At 57.5% G+C, this 20,204-nt stretch overlaps 1 protein-coding gene across 3 annotated transcripts in view; it reads right to left on the bottom strand.

Moving 5' to 3' along the window:
• Positions 1-3,365: 3,365 nt before the first annotated feature.
• The window catches only part of RPH3A (rabphilin 3A), a 99,147-nt gene continuing 82,308 nt past the window's right edge, over positions 3,366-20,204 (bottom strand). For all 3 annotated transcript variants that reach the window (XM_036013853.1, XM_036013854.1, XM_028528486.2), the window contains 10 exons: positions 19,564-19,785; positions 17,293-17,372; positions 14,463-14,537; positions 12,923-13,032; positions 10,942-11,068; positions 8,882-8,938; positions 7,975-8,129; positions 7,145-7,226; positions 5,709-5,805; positions 3,366-4,927 (listed from right to left, as the gene is read on the bottom strand). In XM_036013853.1, coding sequence (XP_035869746.1) covers positions 4,797-4,927; positions 5,709-5,805; positions 7,145-7,226; positions 7,975-8,129; positions 8,882-8,938; positions 10,942-11,068; positions 12,923-13,032; positions 14,463-14,537; positions 17,293-17,372; positions 19,564-19,785 — 1,136 coding nt within the window. In that variant the 3' untranslated portion in view covers positions 3,366-4,796. The remainder of the gene's footprint in view (positions 4,928-5,708; positions 5,806-7,144; positions 7,227-7,974; positions 8,130-8,881; positions 8,939-10,941; positions 11,069-12,922; positions 13,033-14,462; positions 14,538-17,292; positions 17,373-19,563; positions 19,786-20,204) is intronic.

Raw genomic sequence — 20,204 nt, 5'->3', positions numbered from 1 at the left:
CACATCAATTAATTGGCACTCCCTCTTCCTGTATACCTTGTGGACTTTTGCTCAAGGTAAAAATGTAACCACAGAGGCGTGGGCGTCTGTCTTTGGAACACACACCTTGCCCCCCAGTTGGATCGTATGTGTGATAAAGATCCTGCTGGCTCCCCAATGCCTTGATGGGGATTGTCCTTGCGAACAAAATGTATACCTTGAACTACACATATATATAGACTCCACACAAGTGCAAAAGAGACCTGTCGTTAGAAAGCCGACATGGAACTCTCTGGAAAGATGCAGCAAAGGCAAGTTTCACAGAACGTTGCGGAGAATTAGGTAAGGGCGAGACAACTGGAAAAGACTGAGGACATACCTGGAGGGATCCAGAGTTACGCCCTCAGGCCTCTGCAGGTGGCTTTAAGGCTCTGGTGCCCATTCAGGACACACGAAAGGAGGTTCCAGACGGCGCATTCTGGTGTGCTTTATTCAGGACAGAACGTGCCGGACTCCTCGGGGGCCCGCCCTCAGCGCAAAGGCCTGGGTCGTTCTTGAAAGACTGAGAAATGAAGGCCCCTGTGAGGGCCCTGGCAGCCAAGTCAGAGCAATGTGACACTCTGGCGTCCTACCTATGAACTTGAGGACCCACAGGAGGACGCAACTTGCTCAAGAGCACACGGCAGTTTGGGCCAGAGCCAAGCAAAGGCGTATCTGTTCCATGGCAATGGGTATCCCCGTGGTGCTGCGACGGGTTGTTTAACCTTATAAGGCCAATGACCCCCGGGCAAAGCTGCCTGCACCGAGGAGGGGCCCGCCCGCAGGTTTCAGGGGACGGACTGTTTAATCCACCTGGCCGTGGGCCAGCCTCTGCTGTGTTCACCAGGAACCACACGCCCTTTGACCCTCCACTCCCCTTCCCGGGCCTCCTCACCTTTGGCAGGCCTGCGGGGGGGACCAGACCTTGGCACTTGGTCTCACCTCTTGGAGGTATTTATTACTGTTGCCACGTTCCCGGTGAGGAAACTGAAACTCAGAGAGGTGAGGCTCCACCCCTGGAAGGTGACAGCCACTCGGGACCCAAATGATGAACTCGAGCGGGTTGAAAAGCTGGTATGCGTTTTTGGTTTGCTGCTTTCTACCACTTCATGTTGCCTCTGTTTTATGTCAATGGGGGGAAAAAGTCAGATGTACTGACGGTCACCCTTCCTCATGTCTTTCTCTCTGCGTCTTTGGCACGTGCCTGCGCCTGGGGAGGGAGACCAAGCATTTGAGGTGGCAATCCGTTTCTTTTCCACTGCCCGTAACTGGGTGGCGGTGGCGGCTGAGATTGCTGTGCTAAGAAGGATCCAGAGGCCGCTAGCAGGCTCCGGGGGAAGGATGCCCTATGGATTAGTGGTGAATACTGTGAGCCCAGGGTGGGGAGAGAGGCAACAAGCGTGGCCTGCCATTCCTGGGAGGCCTGTGCGGCCCTGCCTGGGTGGCCCTCATCAGCACCGCTGTCCACCTGGTGGCTGCCAGCTGGATGGTTGAAAAAAACAGGACTGTAGGGCAGCTACGGTGGGGGTGTACGCACAGAGGTCACCCAAGGAAATGCTTTTGTTTTTTTAATGTTCTGTCTTACACACATTTTTTAAAAGATTTTATTTATTTATTTTAATAAAATCTTATTTTAAGAGAGAGAGAGAGAGAGAGAGAGAAACATCAATGTGCGGTTGCTGGGGGTCATGGCCTGCAACCCAGGCATGTGCCCTGACTGGGAATCGAACCTGCGACACTTTGGTTCGCAGCCCACACTCAATCCACTGAGCTACACTAGCCGGGGCTGGAAATGCTTTTTAATAGACACCGTGTCCCCTGGACAGAGCAGGATCTGCTGGGCGCAGGGAGGTGGGGGGCAGAGCCCTGGTGGGGTGAGAGGAGAAACCTCCCCAGGAGACGCCCCGCCCCTTTGGGGGCGAGAGCAGAGAGAGAGTGGAGAGCAGGGACTTGTCTCAGACTTGGCCTGGAAGAGAAGTGTCTGCGGGCTGCAGCTGGCTGCTCCTTCTGGGAAGTGCCCAGCACTCCTGACCCACTGCCCGAGCTCTTCTGGGATCGGTTGCAGTGAGAGTAAGAATTCGACTGAGTGTTCCCTGCTCCACTCCCCGGCCGGCAGGCTGGGGATCTCGAGAGAGGAGGGGCCGTGGTGAACGCTCGTTTGTTGCAGGAGGGGAGGCGCTGCGACGCGAAGGAGGGGTTTGATGGTGCTCATTAGTGCCCACCGGGGTGTCAAGGTTGCCCGGCAACCCGGCTCCCTCCCTGGCGCTGCTGTGCTAAGACCTTCCCTTCTCTGGGCTTGGGGTCACTCATGCGGCAGGTGAGAGAGCTGACTGAACTGGGCCCTGGATCGACTCTTACCATCTCTTTCCGCCTTGACCTCTGATTCCGCGACCATCTGGGACTTTCCCCCAAGGCTGGGGAAGGAGGGAGAAGGTGCGGATGCTGCCTGGCTGGTGGGGGCGCCAGCACAAAGCCCTCTCCTGAGGGGGTGGGGTGAGAGGAGTTGCCTTGGGCCCAAGATGAAACCCACCAGAAAGCAAACTCCCCTTGGGCGGAGCCCAGCCCACGCCTTCCTTGTTCACCGCCGTGTCCCCAGTGGCTGGAACATAGTAGATGCTCATGAAACACTGACTATCCGAGTGGCATCATGTATCCTGGTGGGGGCGGGGGGGGGATGGACGTCCAGAAGCCAGAAAGGAAGGAGCAGAGGCCACCAGTTTTCCTGAATATTCCTACTTTATTTTTGGTTACATCATCACAAAGAAACGCAGTGGACGGTTCTGCATGCACCGGAAGGCGAGAGTGTATTCTGGGCCGGGGGGAGGGGGACGGTTACGTTGGTGGGGACGGCGGAGAGCGCCTGTGCCCGGACTGCGGGCGCCGTGAGCTTGCCACATGCTGATTCCAGCGCCAAGACCAGCGTCAGGCTTGGGCCACGCAGCCAGCATGCTTTCTCCTCGGGGCAAGCCGTGGGAAGGAGGGGGCCACGGGGGAAGACGGCAGCCAGGAAGCTGCCGGCCGTCTCGGGGAAGGCGGAGAACTCGCTGTTTAGAAAGGGGTGACCGGGGATGAGAAATCGGCGCCGGCCAATGAACCGCGCGGAGAGCTGGGGGTGGAGGACGCCGACAGGAGGGCCGAAGGGCGAGCCGTTGGAGAAGGCGAGCGTCTGCGCGTCCACCTGAGGACCCCTGCAGACGGCCGTGGGCAGGCGGGCAGGGCGGCGGGGGGGGGGGGGGGGTTCACAGGGCAGCCAGGGAAAACCCAGACTTTTTTGCGGGACGCCGAAGGCTGCCCAAATCCAACCTCAAAAGTACGTTCGTCCTCCCTGCCTTTTTCTACTTAAACAACTTTTTTTTTTTTAGGAAAAAGTCTGGACGATTCCTGACGGACTAAGAGCTGTTAGCATATCGGGCTCTGTCACTAAGGTCTAGATGAGCGGTGTCGGGGTTGTATTCTTCCGATACACGGGGTGGAGAGGGTGGAAGGGGCGGAGACGGACAGGCGGATGGAGACAGACGAGTCTGAGGCTACTCTGCGTGAGACGCGGAGCGGGAGCGCCGGAGGAGTCAGAGCTTCAGGGACGGGGGTCGTGGGTTCATGTAACTAAGAGCAGAGGAAGAGGAAACCCAATGCTGGGGGCTTCGGCGAGGCCCCCCCCTTGGGCCCAGAGCTTGGGTTTCCAGATACCTTCTGCGTGCACCTGGGGGGGGGGCGGGGCCGGGAAAGCCCCTCTGGGGGGCGTCTACACAGCCCGCAGGATGCTGCCAGGCACCTGGGGCAGCGAGGGTCCTTAGCCCAGGGCCACCCGGCCAGGCCAACAGGACAAGTGGGTAGCTTAAAGAGTGAGGGTATGGGTGGAATTTCAGGTTCTGCTGGTCTGGCCGGTGGTGAGAGGAAGCCAGGGCGTGAGATGGTGTTAAGATATTTTTTGCTTTTGATATTGAACCCCTTTGGAGAGGGAGCGAGGAGCGAGTGGGGGGAGAGATGGGGGTAGAGAGTTTCATGTGGGGAATGGGACAGGAAGGGACAGAGAGTGGGGGGGTTGGGGGGGACCAGAAAACAGGTGTCGTTTTCTTGCTAGGAAGCAAACAGGTGCCGTCCTGAAGGAGGAGGTTACCGGAGTCCCTGTGTGTATTTTGCGCGTCCGCTTCTCGAAGTATCTGGGGGCTGGGAGGGTGCGTTCCTGGTCACCAGGGAGCTTGGACACGGTGGCCCGTTTCCCTGGCAACTGGGGTGTACCTGGGCAGAGGCGGTGGGGGCCTGGCTGTTCCACGTCTGCCCCGGAACACAGGGTCCCCACAGCACTGAGGGGACACACAGATGTGACATGGGAAACACGAGTTGTGTGTGTGTGTGTGTGTGTGTGTCTGTTCAAGGCCAGGAGGGTCTCAAAACAGTCCTAAGTGATGAAAACCGCTTGTAACTGCCCACACTGGAAGGCTGTGGAACGAACAGCCTCCTTGCACGAATCCCCCCACCCCTGCCCGGACGGCCCCATCCTGGGGAGACCAGAAAGGGGCTGCGTTCAGAGCCCGCATCTCATCGCGGCAGCGGCAGCGGCAGCAGCAGCGTGGCGGAGGGAGGAGGCGGTCTTTGGCGGCAGTGCCCAAGGTGAGGGGGAGACCCCAAAGAGAGGCGCAGGGAGGGTGGCAGGGGACGGGGCGGGGAGGCGTAGAGAAGAGAGAGCAGGGTGCCGTGGGCTGTCGGGTCAGGCTGGGGGGCGGGGCGTGAGCTGGGCGGGGGGGGCGGGACATGGAGCCGGAGACCTGGGCACCATCCTAGTCGCTCGACACGTGGTTCTCGTTCTGTAGCTGGTGCCAGCGCTCGATCTTCTTGTCCTTGTTTTTCAGGCACTCGTACCAGTGTTTTAAGCGCTCTCCCTTGGCCGAGATCCCCAGCTGGCAGCCTCCTGGAGGACAAGGGCAGGTGGGGACAGGCGGTCAGAGCAGGGGGACACGTGGGACTCTCATTCAGGACCCAGATGCCTGATTGGGGAAAACCGCCACTGGGCAGGGACTCCCCCGTCAGTGCCTTGGGATCCGATCTCTCGGGAGGGCAGTTGTCACGGCCTCGGCGTGGTTGCTGCTCCTGGCCCTCTCTGCCTGCGGACTGACTATGTGCTCGGGAACCGCCAGTGGCTCCCTACGGCCGCACGGAGTTGTCTGCTTGTTAAGGCCTTCCCCGACACTGCTGCCCACCCACAGAAAGCTGCCTCCCGCTGCCTGTAGAAGCTCGTCCTCTGTTTTCAAGGAGTTTCATCGCCCCGCCCAGTCCTGCGCCCCCACCTGTGCTCACACCCTGCCCCCTCTCCCATGGCTGCTGTCCCTCATCATTCGGAGGGGGGCTGGGAACACCTCATCCCAGACCTGCCTATGGATGGAGGAGACAGCCTCCGCACCCTGCCTTCTGCAGAGCTGCAGACCCCACGCTGCTGCGATGTAACCGTTCCGCTGGAGGCGGTGTGGTCAGCAACCAGGCAGTCACGATTCAATCTTCCCAGCTACACAAGCCCTTTGGCCTGAAGGCAGGCTCTCCGACCTGACCCGCGTCGGGACCACGGGCTCTGACCCTGCGTTTGGACGATGCGCCCCAAGAAGAGAAAGGCCCTCCCGGCCGGGCAGCCCTGGGGCAGGCTCTCCCCTCCCCGGAGGACAGAGGGCGGGGCTTCTCTGGGAGCCGGGTGCACTCACCGATGTAGTCGTTGGACTTCCCGATGTCATAGTCCCAGACCGAGATGTCCAGGGACTTCTTCGCCAGGTCGCTGTGTTTGATGTCATAGAAGAACTCCTGGATGCGAGAGAGGAGGACGTGGGAGTCAGAGGGTCCCCTGAGCCTCTGGGGTCCAGGGGTTCATGGACTGGCGGGAGGCCCTTGAACGAGGCATCCTGGGAGCAAGGGGTTCTTCCTACTGAGCCTCTGGGCCAGGCCTCACAAGCCCTTTCCACAGACATTCTGTAAAACAAAATCCCTCCAGGCCTGCTATTCTCTCTCTGGGGGCTTTTGGAAACTGGGGCGGCCGGCGGGGTTTCACTGAGAACACGGGTCCTGGTCAAGTTTCCCAGAAGGCAGCTGGCCATGAGCTCAGCCCTTCCACTCCGGTAGCTTCCAAAGTCGGCTCTCCCCTGTCGTCATTGTCATAGTATAGGGATCAAAGGTGGGTGAGGGGACTGGGACCAACCTGAGCAAGAGGTGCTTACATTTCCGGTGCTTTTAAAAAGTGATAGGAATGTTAATTAGAATATTATAGTATATGAAATGTTTGTGTATCCTACCACATGAAATATAGTATGACTATTCCACGTTGTGGTTTTCTTTCTCCCTTTTACACAACACACGGCAAAAAAAGCAGCCCACTGGTGAATGCTTTTCTGCGTCACCATTACAATGGCTCCATCTCGAGGCCCTGTGGCTGTACCATGACCCAATGCTTGACAGGTGAGTTTTTAGTTGTTTCTCACTTTTCCTGATCCTTAGCGATGGGATGAAAGGCACCCTTGTAGCTAAACCACGGGTACATCCACAGTGACGGGGGCGCGGGGAGTGACACATTTAGATTTGTGTTTTAGAAAGCTCATGCTTCTACGGAGGATGGGCGATGCGCTGGGAGGTGAGTCGGAGGTCTACTGCAACGGTCCAGGCGTGAAATGCCAGGGTCTGAGCCCAGGCGGTGGGAGTGAACACAGAGAAAGGGGCACATTCAATGGGGATCTAGACAGTGGCTCTAGGAAGGCTTGGTGTCCTGGGTGGATGTGGGGGGAGAGGGACAGCGACAGGGCAACACCAACTGGGTGGACGGGAAAGGGCGTCACTGTCCCTGCTTATTCCCTCAAATTTCAGCATTATAGGCTGCTCAAATTGGTGAAGATATTGGAGATGATGCAATTCTGCATCTCTTCAAACTCAGCTTCCTGCCTCATCTATAGGGCTTTATTTTTAGGCTTGATTCCCTCCAGTGACAAGAAACTCATTACCTATCCTTTAGATAATCCAAGCTGATCTATGAGAGAAAGGGTTTTTTTTTTCTTTTTGTTTTTTTGACGTGTCTGACAGCACAGAGGAGGGAGTCTCTCCCTCTCTCTCACACACAGGAACTACTCCGTAGCACGACAAAATAGGGCGGCCTTACCTCATTAAACTCAGGATTCAAGGTTTTCTTCTTAATCTGTGTCTTGTGTTTGGCCTTCTTTCCCATGTCTGGTTTCAGCCAGCTGAGAGGAGACATGAGAGGCTGTTAGGAGTGAGATTTAATGACTAAGAACAGCCCCTTGGTGACAGGACCGCAAAGGCTCTTTCCAGTGTCAGGAGAGTGGTGGACGAGCAAATTGGATCTCGAATCGACACTGACGACGGCCATGTGCAGCAGAGTCTACCCTAGGTCTCTCTCAGGCCACGTGACTGCCCTGCTCTTCCCCCAGCTCTCCCTCCCGCCCCCCACACAGGGAGGTCCCTTAAGGAAACCCTTGTCACTTTAGTCCCATCATGGCATCTTCTCAGAGGACCCTGCCTGACACTGGTGACAAAGTCTCTCCTAGTCCCCCTGGGTGAGGTCGCTGGGGTAACCCCCAAAGGCTGAGGTCTTCTTTCTGAGCATTCCCAGACGGAATGTGGAAAAGGCCACACTGCCGCTCTGGTGGTGGGGGCTCCGGCCAGCCGGGGGATGGGGTGCTGATCCTGGGGGGCTACAAATGGGGCTGCTGCGACCTTGCTGGCTGTCCCTCTCCCATGGGAGGGGACTGAGCCACAAACCTCTCATAGGGGTGAGTGACACAGCAGTCTGACGGCTGAGGCTCCAGCCTCACGCTTAGCCAGCATGTCTCACTGTGTGACCTTGGGCAGGTCCGTGTCCCTCTCTGGGCCTCAGTGTACAGTGGTGTTGGGGAAGCCCTCTGGTCCCCCTTTTCCAAGGACCCAGGGCCCCCTCAGGGGCCGGATCACGGTCCCAAGGCACCGACTCACAGCTTGACGAATGGATCTGAGTAGCCGTTGGCGTCCATGGCGGCCAGGTGCACGCAACGTATGATGCCCACGATGAGGCCTCCCTGCTGTGTGCTGTACATGAGGGACACCAGGATCTTGCCACGTTCCTCTATGTCGCCGATGCGCTCCACCTGCTGCAGTAGGGGAAGGGGGCGTGTGAGCCTGGGCGGGGAGCAGGCCAGGCAACTGGAGGGGAGCATCGGGGAAGCACTCTGGGAAGGTGCAGGAGCTGGTCCAGCACTAGTGCATTCAGCACCATGGACAGCAGACCACCCCTGCCCCCTCCCCTCCTCCAGGGAGAGGGACTGGTGATAGCCAGGGGGAGCCGGTCTGAAGCACAGGCGACCAGTGGTTTTACTTGGACCCAGACACAGGCTAAGCCCTGACTCTGGCGACAGGCTGAGTTTGATCCTGGCCAGCAATGACCCGACTCTGCCCCAGGACTGAGCCTTGACCCTGAGTTCAGACTCCCCTGATTCAACCGGCCTTCTCACAGACGCAGCCCCTGGGGTGGCACAGAGGCCTAGGCTGATGGCCCGGACGTGCAGCCCAGCCCCAGCCTTGGCCACACACACAGCCCAGGGGACGCCCCCACAGAGGGACAGTGCCTTGCTCTAGTCCTGCAGGATCACCGGCAGGGCTTCTGCCAACAAGGCCAAGGAGTTCAAGGGTATCCCTGGCTTGAGAGGACGGGGCTCCCCCTACCTGGGCTCCAGGTGGCCAGAGCATCCACCTGGCCTCACGCCCCAGCGCCTCGGGCAAGGGCAGCTCTCACGTGACCCAAGGGGCAGGGGGTTGGGGAGGAAGAGTGGGTATGGGGCCAGGGAGGGGGAGAAAGGGAGACGCCAGGCTCGGGCTGTGGCTTCGGCATCCGCTCCATGCTCACCTCCTCCTCGTAGAGGGCCATGCCTCGGGCGGACCCGGTGGTTCCGGCGCGCTTCATCTTAGGAGGAAGCAGAAAGGAAAGAGCACATTGTCTATGGGGCTCACCTCCCTGGGCGAGGAGGGCCAGATGCCCTCAGCCCTGCAGCAGCACCCCGAGCCATGAGGACAGGCTTTCCAAGCTTCTGTGGTCCCCCCCAGCTCTCCCCACTTAAGCTGAAATTTATAACATTAACCACGTGACACCATGGGAGTGCACCGTAACCTATGCTGTAGGTTGTATTAATAGCCCCATTTTACAGATGAGGATACTGAGGATCAGAGTGGTCAAGCCACTTGCCCGAGGCCACACAGCCAATGAGTGGCAGAGCGCCCCATACACAAAACAGATAGGATTTGATCTGTGCTGGCTGAGTGGCATGGGGGTCTTGGGGTCTGGGCACCAGGTGCTTCTTCCTCCACAGCTCCCGAGGTTCTTTTGGGGGGGACTCTAAGGCTCTGGGGAACAGAGTGTGACAGCCGCTGGTTAAAGACAACCTCCCCACTTTAGAGACGAGGGAAACTGAGGCCCAGAGGGGAGGAGGGGCAGCACTTACGCAGCCCCTGTCCTTGGTGGGGAGTATGGGGGGAGTTGGTGGTGGGAGGACCAAGGACAAAGAGCAAAAGGCGATGGTGAGCGGAGGCCTATGTGAGTCTCACCCCCTCCCTGCCTCGGGGGCTGGCTGCGTTGAGCAGAGTCAGGTGGGTGGGCCCAGGAGCTGCTGACTCGGGGCGGGGGCCTGGCTGCTGTCTGGACCAAAGGATCTCACGGAGTGAGGGAAGGAAGAGGAAGGGAGAGGAAGCCCGAGGGACCCGCAAGACCAAGACTGAGTGGAAACACGACACTCCTAGGGCTGCCCTCAGTGATTTATCTGGAACCTGGCACCTGGTGTCAGTTCTTCCTCTCGATTGTCATCCTTGTGGCTTGTTCCTTCACCTGCGCGGCACACAGACATTCTGTCTGTGGGCCTGCCATCTGGTGGGAGGTTGCTACAAGCTTCCCCTTCCCACCTGACACGGCTTCCCCGTGGGGAGCTGGCCCTCTGCCTGGGGGAGCTGGCGCGCTGGCGGGTCCAGGGGACCTGGCCCTGGCTGGCGCCGGGCACAGCCGCTGGCGTGCGGCGTGATCTGGTGGGCTTGCTGCCCCCCTGGGCCCCAGGTGGTCCCTGCACATCCAGAAGGGTGGGTCAGATTGTCTCTAAAAATACAGGCTGCGGGCCCCACCCTCCCTCAGGAGGTCAGGATCTTCGTTTCAGAAGCTCTGGTTTTAAAACCTCCAGTTGGTTCCGAGGAGCAGCCCAGTTGGAGGCTCTCAACTTGGTTCTTGTTCTTTCTCAAAAGGCAAGTATCGTACCCAACAACAATAACTGGCACTCTCCTATCCCATTTTATGGGTGAGAGCACAGGTTAAATAACTTGGCCCAGGTTTAGAACGGATGGCAGAGCCAAGATTCAAACCCAGAGACTGGCTCCAGAGTCTGTGCTCTAGCGATGTGCTATCCTGCCCCTGCTTAGGCGCATGGTGCTTTGTGGCTCATGAGTGACAGGTGGGTAGGGCAGTACTATTCCTTTAATAACAACAGTTAACAAGCTGTGGTGCTCACTGCGCACTAGGCTCTGTTCTGATCACGTCTTTCGCACAGCGCTCCCATGAGGCAGGTACTGAAAGCCCATTTGCAGATAAGACAAACCGAGGCTCGGAATAGCTCAGGCGCTTGGCCGGGGCCAGGGAGCAGGGGCGTCGCAGAGCTGGGCTTTGAACCCAGGCCGGCCACACTGCCACACCGCTCCGCCCTCCCCAGTTTTACCGAAGAGGACCCTGCCGTGAGCAGCGAGGCTCGCCCAGGGCTGGTAAACGGCAGAGTCAGGGCACAGCCCCGATGCTCTGAGCGGAAATCCTCGCCCTCCTTTCAAAGGCCACCACATCTCTGCTGCCTGGCAGCCTGCAGGCCCAGCGGAAGGCTGCACCCCCAAACGCTGGCCCCCACCCCGGCCTTGAGCCCCCAGGAAGAGGCAGGCGCTCACCGGGATGACCCGCTCCAGACAGATATTGAAGTTCTTCCTTTGGTTGGGCTTCAGCTTCTTGAGGGAGAACCTGGTCTCGCCGATAAACTCGTTGTGGCCAAACTTGTCCTCGTCACAGACGGAGATCCTGCGGGCCGCAGACAGGGCGGGGAGAGAAGGAACAGCAGATGCCCTCACTGTGTACCGGGAACCTCGGCGGCTGCTGGCACGGCGAGTGTCGCGTGCATGAGGACACTTCGGTGTCTGTGTCCCGAGCCCTCAGCCAGGTGGTCAGCCCGTCGTCTGCACCGCAGTGTGACTCGCAAGCAGTAATGGGCACACACCTTAAATGAACAGCTTGCCGAATCGTTCACACGCACACACCCACGTAACTGCTGCCCGGATCAAGATACAGAACATTCCAGCTCTCAGAAGACCCTCATGGTCCCTCGTTGCCACCTCCGTCAAAGATAACCACTCTCTTTGACCTCTGGCCCCACGGGTTCACGGTCCTATGTTTGACCTTTACATAAATGGAAGCAAATGGCTTCTTTTGCTCAACATGTACATGAGATGCATCCATGCCTGTAGTGACTTGTCCTTTTCATTGCTGTATAGTATTCCATTGGGTAAATATATGATCCTAATTCTGCTACTGATGGGCATTTGGCTTTGGGCTATTTCTAGTTTCTGAGCTGTTAGGAATAAAGTAGCAACGGAGCATCTCCCTTCCTGTCTTTTTGTACGCACTTGCGTGTATGCTGACCCTTGAACAACACGGGGCTTAGAGGTGCTGACCCACCGTGCCATCGGAAATCCACATATAACGTTTGACTCCCTCAAAACTTAACTGCTAGCGGCCTACTGCTGGCCAGAAGTCTTACCAATAATATAAAGAGTTAACGCAGAGTCTGTTTAATATATGGATTGTGTACTGTATTCTAGCAATGAAATAAGCTAGAGAAAAGAAAATGTTGTTAAGAAGATGGTAAGAAAGAAAATACACGTGCAGTATTTACTGAAAACGACGCACATGGAAGTGGACCCTGGAGTCCAAGCCCGGGTTGTTCAAGGTCAACTATAAAAACCTGAGTGCCGGGTTCGTGGGTGTTTGTGTACTGTAATCTACATTTTTCTGCATATTTGTAATATTTAATAATGAACTTTTAAACAAATCTGTAATCATTTCATTCTGTGGAGGACTCCAAAGCAGCTGAAATTAGGTATATCCAAATGTCTCTCACGGCTGTAACTCCAGGACATACTGTCAGGGGAAAAGGAAGGTTCCAGATATAAACAGCATGACACTTTCCATGCGGCTAACAAGAGAGGCTCACAGGAGGAAGAGGAGGCAGACCCAGGCTGCGGGAGGGAACTAACCTTTAAGAGGGGCTTTGCCTCCTCTGTTAGTGTTTACAGAAGAGTGTACCTGGGTATTACCAATATCATTAAAATGCAGCATAAGACAGCACTGCAGAAGCAGATGAGCTGCATCAGTGTCTTGTTAAGTAAGATAGGCCGATTAGGCCCTGGCTGGCGTAGCTCAGTGGATTGAGCGCGGGCTGGGAACCAAAGTGTCGCAGGTTCGATTCCCAGTCAGGGTACATGCCTGGGTTGCAGGTCGTGACCCCCAGCAACTGCACATTGATGTTTCTCTCTCTCTCTCTCCCTCCCTTCCCTCTCTAAAAAATACATAAATAAAATCTTAAAAAAAAAAAAAGACAGGCTGATTGGTTACTAGGATGGTCCGTCTTTCAAAACACTCAATTTTGTAAGGAACTTTTGCACATGCGTGTGCATCTGCACGCACACACACAACCTGGACGCCCAGACACCGAGATGTTAAGAGTTTCACTTATCTGTATTCTTAGAAGTATCTGCTGGAATACATATTGTCTTATAGAAGTAAAAAAAGGAAAGAAAAAAAAAGTACGCGAAGAGGTTTTCAAAAGTGACCACCGGGGACCACACGTGTGTCTCTGGCCGCCCGCCGGGCAGGTACCTGAGGGTCTTCCTCTGCATGTCCTCGTCCGTGATGCCGTGATAGACCAGGGTCTCATTCCAGACGGGGTTCCGGGTGTTCCGCAGGGTTTTTGTCCGAAGCTTGTTGGACTGGAGCCCAGAGAGAGAGACAGACAGACAGACATGTGCCTTGGTGGGGAGACTGCCCTGCAGCCAGGCCTTTGGGCTGACTTGGGGTCGGGGTTGGGGGAGTGACTGAGGAGACTCTCCCTTTAGGGGTGTCCAGGGGCTCAGCTGCTCCTGAAGGCGTGTCTCAGGGAGTGCGGGGCATGCCCTGCGGTGAGGACTACAGCCATCAACAGGGCTGGACGCTGAGCCACCCCTCCACCCACGCACTGGGCTCTCTCTTTGACTTTCTGCTAAGATTAGAAAGCAGAGGCATTTCCCTTTGGGGGAAAAACTCCTACACAGGTCAGGGAGGCAGAAGTAGATGTCACCCACTCCTAAGCAGTAAAGGAACAATTTCTGGGGGTACTGGGAAGGATCCACGTTCCCCCAGCTAGCATCCTTCATGCTGAAATTCATTAGGGGGAGGGGACAAAAGTTTTCATTTCACTCTAAGAGAGAAGGCTAGAAATACACTATACCCAGAAGAGTGGTCTCGTGACAAATCTAATTCATACTAACATGTAAATGACTCACTGGATTCCTTGGCAAAGCAAGTTTGGATTCAGGAGTGAGCAAAGGAGAGTGCTTAGAGAGAAGCAAATGTCACCGGGGAGTTAGAAGTAGTAGGGGCCAAGCCACAGTTTGGCCATGGCCAGGTGAGGGACTGTTACTTCTTGATCCAAACACAGAGAAGATACAGTGCATGTGTGTGCGTGTCTGTGTGCACGCCTCTTTTGTCTTATGGACATTTGATACTTGCAGAGATTTTTAACACACACTTTCCTAAGGCCACGCAACCAAGGGCAGGTCCCCCGTGCATTGAGGACATCCTCATCCAATTCACAGGACAAAGCCCAAAGTCAAACCCCAAGGAGGCACTCTGCAGCCACGTGCTCTGAGTGGGCCCACCCAATGAGAGGAGGTCTACCCCCACCTTTCCTCCCCGGGGCAAAGCCAATGTCAGGTGAGCTGCTGGGGGAGAGAAAGCAGGTTGGGGGGGACCCTTTCTCTCAGTGACAGAACATCAATGATCTCAAGTGCTGAGCCCTGAAGCCTGGAGAGCGTTATTCATTCCTACTGAGAGGGAAGGAGTGCTTGGTTGGGCATAAAGTGGGAGGAGAGAGGGGCCATGCTCAGCACTGGGGAGCCACAGAAGGTATTGGAGCAGGCGAAGAGCACCATCGGGGCGTCTGCTTCTCTCCTGGCCCTCAGAAGCTCCTGGATGCCAGGCGTCTGGGCTGGAGAAGTGGGCGGGGCCCCTGGCCCACCCCCAGCCCTTGCAAGGACTCCGCCACTCAGGGAGGAGGGGGTTTGGGGGCAGAAAGGGCTATTTTAGGCTCAGAGCTGGGAACCCTGGGTGCCTGCCAGGGCCCGTGTGCCCGGCTTGCCGAGAGGCCCAGGCCATATGGTACCTTGCTGGCTCCCGGCAGGAGGTGCAGCTTGACGTAGGGATCGGCCAAGCCGTTGGAGTCCATGGGCTTCAGCCCCTGCAAGAGAAAAGGCGGCCGTGTGAGGGCCTTGGAAGCCTGGCCGCTCAGCTGTCACGGGCGCTGGGCGCAGCCCGTGGCATCTGCCCGCCCATCTGCCCACCCTAGGTGCCTCCTCTCCTGGAGAGAGAGAAGGGAGATGAGGTAGGTTGTGGAAGGAGCTCTGGGATCGGGCAGACAGCGCTTAAAACCTGGTCACGTCACTTCCTGGCTGTGTGTCCTCTGGCACGTTGCTGAGCCTGCCTGAGCCTCGTGCTCCTCACAGGTCAAACGGGACGAGAACAGTACCTGCTCCACGCACAGGGGAGGCTTGCACACTTCACCTGGAGAGTGCCCGGCACAGAGTAACGGCCCCATCGAGGCTGGCTGGCTACCCGTAGGATGGAAGGAGGCATCCCAGAACGGAAGGGCAGGAGAGCAGGAGAGGTGGGGGGAGGAGGCCTGGGCTCTGGCCCCAGCCCCTGCACTCCCTCCTGAGACCTCAGTTTCCCCATCCAGATGCTGGGCATCACAGTCTCTGCCTGGCCCTCTTCCCAGGGCTGGGATGAGGGTCAAATGAGACCCTGGGGGGGCAGGGAGTTTGTTGGGGGTAGGAGTTAAGTGGGGCTTGTTAACACGAGCGACTCCAAAGTTCCTGGGGTTCAGTCACATGCTAGCCCTTTCCCCACGCCCAGGCCAGGACAGGTGTCCCACCTCTGGGCACCCACTGTCCCCTCACCCAGCACTAATCTCGGATCCCAGGTATCATGTCCTGTGATCTCCTTGGACCTCGGCTTCCTCCTCTGTTCGATGGGGCCGATCACAGCCCCTGTGCTTCGTGGGGTTCTTGGGGGGATTAAAGGAGGTCTCGCCTGTGAAGTCGGAGCTCTGGGCCTGGCCCTAGGACGTGCAGACAGCGCTGGCTACTACTAGCTGGGAGAGGAGGCCACAAGGTGGGGAGAGCGGCAGGGTCACCTAGTGGGTGAGAACACAGGCTTTTGAGCTGGACCGCAGTGGTTCAAATCCCAGCGCCACCCCTTCCTGGCGGTGTGATCTGGGCAAGCCATTGAATCTCCCTGTGCCTGTGCCTGAGCTTCCCCATCTGTAACATGGGAACGATGATAGACCCTTCCTCATAGGCTGCTGTAAAGATTAAACGAGGCAAAGTAACCTGTAAAAAGCCCCAGGGGGGTTACAATACTCAGGAAATACTACAGTGATGGGTTTTTGTCAGTTTCTCAGGGGCCGTCCCGGAGGGCAGGGCCTACTCTTGCTCGCCGTAGCATCCCCAGTATCTGGGGCGGTGCCCGACAGAGAGTAGGTGTTTAAGGAGCATTTCTGGGATGACCTCGTTCAGATTGCGAGGTTACAAACAGACACACACTTTGCCTTTAAAATTTGAATGTCTTTGAATGGGGCTCGCTCACTCATTCACCAAAGCCAGCACCCCCACCCCCCTAGCATCTCAGAAAGCTCTCTGCTCTCCCTTGCCAGGCCAGCCCCTGAGGCTCGGGGGTCCCTGTACCCCCATCCCCATCTCTGGAGCCGGAGAAGGAGACTGCGTGAAAGAAGGGTTAAGGACCTGGAGCCAGAGACTGTTGCATCTGGACTCCAGTCTGGCTCTGCCCTTCACCAGCCGTGTGACCTCGGGCTTTGGCGCTCTGAGCCTCAGTTGTCCCATCTGTGCATTGGGGCTAAAGATGCTCCCCATCTCCGAGGTTCCCGTAAAGGTGAAACGAGACCTTGTAGGTGCTCGCCTCACTGTGTTATCTGGGGGAGGGGGCTAGACGCACCTAAGTGCCGCCATAGTGACCGACACATAAGAGGCGCCAGGAAATGCTTGCTGAAGCAGTGACCTGGGCGTGTTGACCTAGCAGTGGCGTTACGCATTTCATGCCTGCCTCATCTATCATCCAAACCGGGGCATATTGTGAGTGAGGGGGGAGTCCATCATTATTACAGCGAAGCAACAGGCATAGATGGGGACTGTTCTGGGAAAACCAGAGCCCGTGGCCACTTTCCATTTCATAATTAGTCATCCCTAAGGGAGAGATGCTTTGTCACCCCCAGTTTGCAAATGGACACAGCGAGGCACAGAAAGGTTAAGTAACTTCCCCCAAATCACACAGCTAGGAAGCAGCCAAGCTATACTTGAACCCAGGAAGTCTGGTTTCTGGGCCTTGCTTGTTCTACCTGGATCAGATTTGGGGTGGTGTGTGTGTGTTGGGGGGGGGGGGCGGGAATCCTAGTCAGCTACTTGCTGGGGTTTGCACGGACAGCACCCACTTTCCTCGGGGTCTGGGATTTGGCCGGCACACTCCCCCGGAGCCGGCAGGGTGGGGAGGCTCTTCCGCCCGGGCCTGCCCTTCCTGCCCCCTCGGAAGCCTGCGTCAGTGTCCCCGTATCTGCACCAATGGGCCGACTCTGCTGCCGCTCCAGCTTCAGGGCCACACCTGCCGAAGGAGCCTTCTGTGGCCGTGTCAGCTGTGAAATCAGGCTGCCGTTGCCCCCCTGGGCAGGCAGCACCTCCAGGTCCCCTCCAGAGCTCTCAGCTGCCTCTGCCCCGGGGAGGCAGCTGCCCGTTAAATGAACCCCCACCCTGGGGTCATCCCCAGAGGATGCAGGCCCCCAGGGTCCTGGCTGTGGTGAACTTCCGCCTCTTTCTCTTCACTGCCATTGCCACAGGTAGGCAAGGCAACAGACCGGAGCCCGGTAACCCATGTCTGCCCCACGCCCCCTAGAGGTGCCAGAGCAGCCTGAGGGGTCCCTCACCCACCTTGGCCTTTATGATGGTGCAGTGCAGGGAGCTGTTATCCTGGTCGTAGAGAAGGCTGAACTCCAGGGCACCCAGGGTGGCTAGAGGGGGCAGAGGCAGGAACCAAGAAAACATTCATTCAGTCATTCAACAAACAGGGAGCACTAAGAACATGCTCTGGATGGGCTAGGCATTGAGCCTACAGAAGAGAGGGAGACTCAGTCCCTGCTCTGGACACCCCACGCTGGTAGACCCTCGGCCCAGCTGTGGTCCGTGAATGATTCGTCAATGACTTCGCCTAGTTAATGACTCCCTCTCCTGCCGGACGGAAAGATCCGGAGGGCAAGGGCTGTGTTTGTCCTGCTCACGACTGTGTCTGAGTGGGGCGCAGTGTGGGGGACACAGTTGCTGCTCACTCACTTGCTGGCAGAGTCTTAGCATGTGCTGTTGCCGCTGCCTGGAATGCTCTCCCTCTAGATCCTCACATGGCTGGCGCCTTCTCATGATCCATGCCTCAGCGTGGATGTCACCTCCTCGGACAAGCCCTCCCTGATCACTCCACCTAAAGCAGCCGCCCTCACAGTCATCTGCCCTATTTTATTTCCTTCAGGTGCTCTGTGTCTGTTGGCAGTGAACTCGCCGGCACATCAGCTGTTTCTCTCCATGAGAACGTTAGTTCCTCAGATCAGCTGTCTTGTCTGCCATTTTTTTGTCATGGTATCCCTAGTGCCTAGAACAGTTTGGGGCCCTTAGTAGGTGCTCAATAAACACATGTAAACTATAGAGAGGAGTGAGTGAGGAACCTGGAGGTGGGTTTGTTACGGACCACTGTGGACAGCCCATAACAGGATGGACACAGGCCGGGAGGGACCATGTATGACGGGCCAGTGAAGGGACACGTCAGGCACACGGAAAAAGCGGTGGCTGCTGTCCCAGGCAGAAGGGCAGGGGGGCAAGGATGCGGAAAGGCAGACAGGTGGGATGGACAGGGAACGCTTCCAGGGCGGAAACGGCCTCTGGTTGACGTGGCGACGCGGACTCCCTGACTCCTTTCCCCTCAGACCGCAGACCCATGACCCATGGGAGAACATGCGGGCGGAGGGGACAGCTGATAGGTCACCCGGCTCTGGCCTCTGATCTGCCACAGCAGTGAGATGGACTGCCATGTGAGCTGGAACCTCTCGGAGCCTCGGTCTCCCTCCCTGTGAAATGGGAGCAGGAGAAGCAACCAGCCCCGGGCTCCGCGGGAAGTGACGTGAGCACGTGCCGGGGCGCACTGCGAGAAGCGCCCGCACGGAACGAGTGCCCAGCAGGCGTGGACCACGGCCCCCCCTGGCGTGTGCACGCACATGATGCTAATTCCTCCGGTGTGTTTGGCACTACATAATGGAGATTCCCACTTCACCACACACTTTCCCAGGGGGTGCCTCAGTTTCCTGCCCCGTCAGTCCCACGTAAGAGGCAGTATCCTGCTTCTCATTTTACAATGAGACGAGGGGACACGATGGGCCAAAACCATGCCGCCGATGACAGCCCTCGATGCAGGTGCAGTCTCTCCATCTGACCTTGAACTCTTGGAGCGGGCCCAGCCCCGAGACATGCACCAGGTGCAGCCACGTGCCCGTCTGTGCCCCTCCCCAGCTCACAACTGCCCCACCCAACCCCCCCCACCCCCGACTCTCCTCTGCTGCTCTGGCCACACTCGGGAGAAGTGCCGCTGTGTGTGTGTGTGTGTGTGTGTGTGTGTGTGTGTCCCTGGGACTCGGGGTCTGATGGCGGAGTGTAAAACAGGCACTTTATGCATCACTGAGTGGATGGGTATAAGAGGAAACATCCAGGGATTTTTGAACGGGTTAGAATGACTTTTAGACGACGGGCATTACGGGGTGCTGGAAAGGGCTAAGACGCAGACACACCCAGGAGCAGAATGCTGGGCCTGGGGACCACCCCACGTGTGACGTGTGACGTGCTGAGGAGCGACCAGCTGGACATGGCAGAACCTCGCTCTTTACGATGACGGGATTGCCATGATTGGCGGCTGGGATGCCGTGTGTCTTTCATGACAATAAAACGTGTGGATGCGGCACCTACTGTGTGGAAAGCTGACATCCTCTGGGGAATCCAGTGACATGAATTTGTATTTCTACAGCGTGGTCACTGCATGCGTCACGTCTGACACGTTGGGGGGCCGGGAGGGGTGCATGGGGCTGTCCCTGGAGCCCTCCTATATCCCCCGGGGGGACCCTGCAGGAGTTTTTCCCAGACACCCGCTCCCCCTTATGTGCCACCTACTTGCTTCATCCGAATCGTAGCTGTTGGCTTCTTCCTCGTCGTCCTCCGCGGGTGGGGGCTGCCGGGCAGGGGCGACGGCGGGCTGGGGGGCGGTGGCAGACACTTGGGAATAGAGGCCGGGTGGGTGGCCCGCTCTGTCCTCCCTGGCTCCGACCCCTGCAAGTCTCTCCTCCCGGGGTGGGGCAGTGGCCCCTGTGTAGCCGGGGTCGCCGGGAGCCACCTCTGCAGGGGACGGGGAGAGGGCAGGAGAGTGACGGAGGGCGAGTCACTCAGTGTCTCGGAGCCCCAGCGGCCCCATCTGTAGAGTGGGGACTACAGCCCCTGAAGGCACTCAAGGAGTAGCAGCTATTATTTAAGAAATGATCTAACACGGCACCTAAAATCGTCCCTGGTGCATTAGAAAACCATGACCTCACTGTAGCCGTGGTGACAGAGGTGATGATGATGAGGCCTGTGTAGCCTACACAATAGTCACTGTCACCTGGCATGGTCTTAATGCATTCCAGGCCGGGCCGCGTGCTAGGGTTTTATGTGTGTTCGTCTGTTTAATCCTCGAGACAACTCTGAGGGGCAGGCCCTGCTGTCACTCCCGTTTTAGAGGTGAGGAAGCAGGCTCAGGTGGGGGGTAAGGAGCCTGCCCA

Source organism: Phyllostomus discolor, chromosome 13 (genome assembly GCF_004126475.2).
Source record: "Phyllostomus discolor isolate MPI-MPIP mPhyDis1 chromosome 13, mPhyDis1.pri.v3, whole genome shotgun sequence".
NCBI lineage: Eukaryota > Metazoa > Chordata > Mammalia > Chiroptera > Phyllostomidae > Phyllostomus > Phyllostomus discolor.
The sequence above is the reverse complement of the archived record's forward strand: the minus strand, read 5'-3'. Positions and strand labels throughout refer to the sequence as shown.